General features: G+C 33.6%; 1 protein-coding gene across 1 annotated transcript; it reads left to right on the top strand.

Moving 5' to 3' along the window:
* The first annotated feature begins 1650 nt into the window (after positions 1-1650).
* Positions 1651-7192, top strand: Rga (CCR4-NOT transcription complex subunit regena). The gene is made up of 5 exons (XM_088044664.1): positions 1651-2182; positions 2353-2735; positions 6315-6597; positions 6644-6751; positions 6803-7192. The coding sequence occupies exons 1-5, from the start codon at positions 2034-2036 to the stop codon at positions 7017-7019; spliced, it is 1140 nt and encodes a 379-aa protein (XP_087900790.1). The 5' UTR covers positions 1651-2033; the 3' UTR covers positions 7020-7192.
* Positions 7193-7810: the final 618 nt, after the last annotated feature.

The following is a 7810-nucleotide window of genomic DNA, read 5'->3' as shown; positions in this document are numbered from 1 at the left end:
TTAGAGATATTGAGATGCGGTTTGCGCCATCGTTTTTTTCGGCTCATTTTACGTCAGAAAAAGTGCTTAAAAGTCCAAAATTCAATAGTCGATTTTTTGCGAAAAAAAATTGCGACTCAAACAATAAAAAATTTTAATTTTTTTTAATTTTTGGCCATAACTCGCAAACTATTTGTTCTATAGATCTCAAATTTGGCCAGTAGATAGATTTTGAGCTCCTCTTTCGACTGATATATAATTCAATGCTATTAAACGTCATTTTCATTTTGAAAACATTGATTGAAAATCACCCTAAAATGATGTTTTCAAAACAGTTTTTGGCCAATGCCTCATTTATTTATTAAGCAACTCAACAAACTTGGGTCTCATTTTACGCAGAATGTCATGCTGAATCCAAAAACATGAGAATTTTCAATTCTCGTCAACAAATAACTGAGTTATGGTCGTTTGAATTTTTGGGTTGTCGCCAGAGGGCCAAATTTTTGAAGGTTTAAAGCAATTCGTCCTTGATATCTCGGGAACTATTTCAGATATGTACTATTTCAGATCGGTTTGTGCCATCGTTATTCTCGCGATTTTTTACATAAGAAAAAATTCTTTGATTTTTCTACAGTCGACATTTTCAAATTTTTGCAAAAATTTGCGACCAAAACTATGCCAAATTTCTGATATCAATATCTCGCTAATTTTTTGGAGTAAACTTAAGTTATTATACATCAGTGTATGCAGAATTTTCCGCAGATTCCAAATCTGAAATTTTAATTTAGATCCGATAACAAATGACTGAGGTATGGCCGATCAAAGTTTCGTAAAGTTGAATTTCATTTTTTCTCATTTCTCGTAATTTTTAAAGTTAAATATCTCGGAGATATTGAGATGCGGTTTGCGCCATTATTTTTCTCGGCTCATTTTACGTTAGAAAATGTTCTCAAAAGTCCAAAATTCGATAGTCGATTTTTTGCGAAAAAAAATTCCGACTCAAACGATGAAAATTTTTCATATTTTTTACTTTTGGCCATAGGTTGTAAACTATTTTCTGATCAATCTCAAGTTTAGCCGTAGATAGATTTCGAGCTATTTAACGTCGTTTTCATATTGTAAACATTAATTGAAAATCACTTTAAAATGACGTTTTCAAAACAGTTTTTGGCCAATGCCTCGTTTATTTATTTTGTGGGAAAAAATGCAGTTACGATTACTTGTATATTATGTTACTTATTGCAATTTAAACACTATTAAGTACCCCGTTTTGTACTCCTTTCCTCTAATGTATAACTCCACATTCTCTGTCATGTAACTTCTAACATAAATGACCAGATATAATAACGTGTTTAACACACCGCATCATAAAGCAGAGATCTCAACATTTATTATGAGGTATTACATTAAAAAATCAAAGTACCAATTTAGGAATTATATTGCTTATGCAAAAAAGTATTAAAAAGTTTTCGAAATCTATTTATTTTCCAAAAGTTTAATTAACTGTACAATAAAATGTTTAGGAAAGGTGATGTCTCAACAATAGGACGACAAATTATTTCAAAATTTAAATTTTCGTGAAACAGGATTGTAACAGAAAAAATAAAACTAAACATCTAAAGTAAAAGTCTCCAACGTGTAGGCAACCAGTTTAACAAAGTGCGTAACCTGCTTGGCCACCTTGCGACGATACAGTGAACTGTCTATAATGACAGGTGACATTTCTCAAAAAGAACCATCTTGACAGTTATGGTAGTAATGGCGGAACTAACTTGGACAATAACATACACTTTGTCAAAAATACGCCTTTCATTTGTATAGCGAGAGTTTTTTTCCATATTTGAAGTCCAGCCAGTACCAGCGCATCCATCACCGAGTGGTCTCATTCATCCCGTTCAACCAGAGAGCGTGCATTTAATTCTCGAGTGTTTATGATGTTATTTGTATTTTTTGTGCTGATTAGTTAATGCAAAGATTGTGGCGAAGAACCGAGCGATTTTTCCAGTGTGGTATTCCGTTATGCTAAAAGGTGGCTCACTTTGCACTAGATAGCTATGGCGAACTTGAACTTTACAAGGAACATAGGAGGTAACAGCCTCCCAAGGTCCAGTGTTAGTTTTGGAAGTAACTCTATGTCTGGTCATGTTACCCCGGTTTTCGGGCAACGAGCGCCGTCCGACAGGCGAGGCATTCCTGCCATGGGGTAAATACCAGTCACTTTATATCCTTTTTTTGTAAACCATCTCTAGGCTCGAACAACTGAAGCTCACGTTTTCCTAGAGTTTGTTTATGTCAACGCTTTCATAACCTAAGTGTCATTACGCAAATGGCGACATTTCAGCTGCCCTCATTTAATAATCTCTTCTGTTGTAGAAACAATAGCCAAATGGGTAACATGAACTCATTGGGAGGTTATAGTTCCTTTAACTCTGTGTTTGGCTCAGGAGACACTAACACACCGTCATTATTGGATCTTAGTGAATTTCCTTCATTAACGAATCGAAGTTCAGGAGATAACGTGCCCCAACCCAGCCCCATGCCTGGTGCTAAACCTTATGTAGGAATGGTAAAACAACCAACGTCCGAATCGAGTGAGTTTACTATGTCATCTGAAGACTTCCCCGCGTTACCCGGTACGCAGAACCGAGAAGGAGTTTCGCCAGGTGGCAGCACGTTAGGAGACAAGAACAACTCTGGTGGCGGCGGAGACGGCTCTGCAGGATCCAGGGAGAGTGAGAAAAATTGCGCGAAAACAGGTATTTGTCTACCAACTCCACATCAAAAAACTTGTCCAAGTTATCGCTAAATCCGTAAATAGAAATAACGCTGATAAGATTAAATCAGGCGATTTTTCGTTTAGGGTCACTATAATCAGGCTTTAACATAAGCCTAATTGTTCAGTTTCTTTTTGGCAAGTTTATCCATTATCTAGGACAAAATGAACAAAGACGCATTAATATTAATAATTCGTTTCAGATATATTTTGTGTTTTTGTTGCTTTTGTGGGTTTATCACAGAAACAACAAGAAACTTGATAAGCAATGAAGTTCAAGTCAGGTTAAACCACTGTTCAAAGTTTTTATTAACTTATTTGAGGTTTTATTGACTGTTTTTTGTCTAAATTTTAGGTAATTATCGAAAGAGTACATTTTTTCATCAGTAGATGGACGACTCTAGATGAAATGCTAAAATAAACTGGGAATTTGTTTCTACCAAAATTGACAGAAAGAGCAGTATAATTTTATTTAAATAGAAATGATTTCGCAACAATTTTTTCACTCGGAAAAAGAATCTCGCCTCTCTAATTTTGATAATTATTGATGTATCAAATGCAATACGATCACACTTATTCGAGAGTCTGAAAGTTGGTCATTTCGAACATTCTTAATTTTATCTTTCATCGAGTTTACTACATTAGAAAGGATTTTCTGAAGAAATAAAAGTGTCATAAGTCATTAAGTAACATCAACTTGACAAATACACCAAACCATTAAGTTCCTTCTTGGTGAAGTAATGCTTGTTTTTTCTATGAACCTTTAAATGTGTTACAATGTTATTACAAGTCCGAAATTCCAATTTTTGGCATTGTTATATGAAATATTTGTTCCAATTTATTTTGTACTCATTCCAAAAATTGCTTAGTAGGTAAACATGCAGTAATCTTGATCGGTGGAACGTTCACTTAAAATTTGGAGGATTGCCAAATTTCTATGACGTGACTTGTTTTGGATGTGACGAAAGAAATACAGAATTCTATAAAATAAACTTTAACCACGTAATTCTTGAACCAGTAATTTGTGTATTTTATTAACGAGTATCGAACTTGGTTTAAAACCTTGCAAGTTACAATTAATTATTTTTTTATCTTTAATTTCATTGAACCTCATGGGTTTTAAAAAGTAATAGTTCATTAAGGTTTACCAACCTCATCAGTTATTTAGTATTTTTTGTGTATATTTTTAACGATGTTGCAAAATTTTCTAATTTTGGATAGGCGTTTAAAATGGAATCATTAGTATTCAGTTGATTTATTAAACAAGTTTTTAGGTACTCCTTCACTTAGCACATAGCTGCATCGTGTCACACTTTCTAATTTTCAAAATTTCAATGTTTATTAATATGTCAACAATCCGATTTTTGTTAGATTTTTTTCCATAAAACAAATTATCTTGGATAATCACGATTTATAATGGCGTTATAAAAAGAACCACGTGAAAACGATTAAACATAAAACTATAAAAAGATAAAATGGAGATTTTTTTGGAACTAATTTACTAATTAACTGTTTCAGTAAACAGAACATTAATTGGAATGACATCCAATCATTACCTCGGAAAGTAAAACTTGACTTTTTATTTTATTTAATCAACTTGATTATCAGATTTCATCCACAAATTATAGCGTTCAACTATATTTTTCGCAGTGGCGGGCATCGCCAATTAATCCTGAAAAATAAACGAGTCGCAATTAATGTCAAATCACTTGACGATATCGTATTTCATTAATTTGACTTGAAAAAACAGCTATGAACTAGTTTTCATTCTCGTCAGGCTAGAATGTGGTGATTTGTATACACGAGATACCTGCTTTGACTAGTAAATTTCAAAAAGTTGCGTAATTAACTTCAACTAACGAGGCGAGTTTATTCTGATTATACACTAATAGAAAAAGAAAAAATAATGTATGGGTAATTAAAGACAGACGCTTTAATAGTATATTGTATAACAAGTGTCGAAAATGAAAGATTTCACACGAGTTTGCAGAATTGGGCCACGAGCCGTAAGCAAGTGGCTTAAGCAAAGAGTGTGAAATCGAATTTTCAATATGTGTTGTACACGATATTTTTCCGACGACCACAAAAAAAAAACGCAGAGGTAATAATAATTTTTTTAATTAAAGTTTATGGCAAGGCTACGCTCTTCCACTTACTAACAACGGTAAAAAAACACGTCAAGTTAAAACTTAAAATGTCACTCGGCAGAGCACTTTAGCATGAACAAAATAATTATACCGTTGCGCGGAAAGTTAGATATCGATAATGATTAATCTGTGTCGATCTGTGTGCAATGTAAAAACACACAGCTGTCAGCCAATCAGAGATCTAAAATTTTTCATTTCACACGGGTATGCTCTTCGTTCGTCTTCGTGCTGAAATTGTGTGCAATTTTAAATTTTAACTAAGGGAAAACTGTATGAAATCTGGCATATTTTATAGTGGTAACCGCAAAAGCAAATGATTTCAAACTTGAGAAAATCGAATAATAAGACAAAATGTACCTTTCTAAAAGACCTGCATGTTTTTATATGTTGGTGGAACTGTTTCCCAGTTGTTCTTTTCAGAACATTTGTCTCAATGTATCAATTAAATTGTCAAATTGACGGGCAGAGCTACCAACAAAATTAAAATTGTAAAAGTTCCTGATTTAAAACGTCTAACAACTTTGACAAGAGAAAACTTGAATTGAAAAATTAAAATACGTTTCATTATACATATCTACAAAGTTTGTTGTTGCAACCTTCACTTGGTATCATATTTTGTATCACTTATTGACAAATTATAATTTTATTTTTCCAAACATTATCATTCCTTTGAATCATATTGTGACTACATTATCAGAAAATATTATTCAAGGCCTTAATAACTTTATATCAACTGTATAAAATTAATTGAAATGCGTTTAACTTTGTTAATTCTTCAAATATTTTCTACAGGACGATTTGATAAGAGACTATTAAGATAAAAAAATGAGATGTTTCCTGCGCTTCATTTTTGAACAAACAAACTTTTATGGTAAATTAATGAATTTAAGAAGGCTTATTTACGTCTTTAATGAACAAATCTATTACGATTACGAAAATGTTCTTTCTTGACGACAAAAGGTTACCAGACTGAATTGATGGTTTTTTGCTATAGATAAGTTTTCAAGGGTCTTTGAAAACAGCGTTACTTGAACTTGAGATTCTATCATTAACATTGGTAATCATTTCAAAGTCACATTAACGCCGTTTTTCATTAATCAGATAACATTTTGTGACCGGAAAAATCATTTTTTCATAAAAACTGCTATTTAATATAATTGCCAATCGCCTAACGATCTTAAACGATTAAATATAATTGATTTATTACCTATTGTGAGATAATTTACTGGCGCTAATAAATCGCGTGGTGTTACGATATTTGGAACATGGGGTAAGTTTTTTTTTTAAGAAAAAGCGACAGAGTTTGGGGATTAAACATGTAAATTGTACAATATAAATGTGCCTGGGGATCCTATTGATAATACCTACGAACTGGTTTTACTTGAAACACTTTTATTAACCAAGAAACTTTGTAGGAATCCAAACATCTCCTGATGGAAGAGTAACGAACATCCCTGGAAGTATGGTAAACGATCAGTTTGGCATCGTGGGTCTTTTAACGTTCATTAGAGCGGCGGAAACGGATCCAAACTTGGTGTCGCTGGCGTTAGGTCAAGACTTAACGGCTCTCGGACTGAATCTCAACTCACCTGACAACCTATATCCCACATTCGGAGGCCCATGGGCGGAATATCCTTGTCGGCCTCAAGATATAGACTTCCATGTTCCTCCTGAGTATCTCATCAACCATGCCATCAGGTTGGTAACAAATTCATATTTCAATGATCTAACGTTCAGTTTATAGGGATAAGTTGGCGTCTATGAAGTTGAGTCGATATAAAGAAGACCTGTTGTTTTTCATGTTTTATAATAACGTGGGTGATGTTTTACAATTGGCAGCAGCTAGTGAATTGTAAGTATACAGGTGGTTGTGAGGTTGGTATAACTGACTGATGCACTGTAGGTACAGTAGAGAGTGGCGTTATCATACGGAGGAAAAAGTCTGGATTACACAGGTACCGGGGATGATGTTGACGGAAAAAACTTCCACGTACGAGCGAGGAACTTACTACTTCTTCGACGCGCAGAATTGGAGGAAAGTCCCGAAAGAATTCCATTTGGATTACAGTAAACTCGAAGGCCGGCCTGTCATCTCTCCGAATTTGCACAACACATCGTGAAACGGTGTTATTCCATGACTTCGACCGACTATGAATAAATGAAAAGTGTATACACTATATGAGTTGTTAGTTCTTAAGGTTAATGCGTCTATTAAGTAAGTGACCATCGTCACTTATTTACTAGAATTGGATAAGTATTAATTTTGAAAAAGATTAAAAAAGTTATATACCTATACAGTTTTCATTTTATTTGTAAATTTACTGTACAATATTAATAAATAATAATGATTAACTGATTTTCAACAGATACTGATCATCTCTTGTTTTCGCGCACCATACTAACAATCGACCAAAGAAAAACAAGCGAATCTTACGCAATGGACGAAGGGCGGTTTATTTACATAATTAATTTTCCGACATGGTTTATTTATTCGACCTACCGTAAAATGTTATTTTTTATAAAACTTTATTTAAATCATGACCAACAGACAAACATTTAATTACATTTCAAAAGCTACAACTTTACGTTGGCACCATTTCAAAACGATTTGATTATAAATTATGACACGAGTATCTAAAAGTGGACGATCACATAATTCCAACATCATTCTTCTCATACTTTTAGATACTTCAATGTTATATAATTTAAACAATTGGAGGTGAATGGGTTTATTGTACGTACGCTCGCTATAATTACACACGGCGTGGTGTAACAGTTTGCTCTTACAATTAGTGAAGTACCAACTTCCAAAAATTTACAGTTTATTTGTAAAGCAAAGGATTTTGAGAAATTTTAGTGAGTTGGCGACCGTGCACGTTGGTGAGTATTACCACGACAAAATGTAATTCAC

Source organism: Gnatocerus cornutus, chromosome 1 (genome assembly GCF_029298725.1).
Source record: "Gnatocerus cornutus isolate USDA-ARS CGAHR chromosome 1, icGnaCorn1.1, whole genome shotgun sequence".
Classification (NCBI taxonomy): domain Eukaryota; kingdom Metazoa; phylum Arthropoda; class Insecta; order Coleoptera; family Tenebrionidae; genus Gnatocerus; species Gnatocerus cornutus.
This window is presented reverse-complemented; position numbering and strand designations above follow the sequence as displayed.

Bases quoted from the DNA above. Each gene is read 5' to 3' on its own strand.
- Rga (XM_088044664.1), top strand. From the start codon at position 2,034: ATGGCGAACTTGAACTTTACAAGGAACATAGGAGGTAACAGCCTCCCA. The intron at 2,736-6,314 runs GTATTTGTCTAC...GAAACTTTGTAG, and splicing joins GAAAAATTGCGCGAAAACAG to GAATCCAAACATCTCCTGAT. The intron at 6,752-6,802 runs GTAAGTATACAG...GATGCACTGTAG, and splicing joins TTGGCAGCAGCTAGTGAATT to GTACAGTAGAGAGTGGCGTT.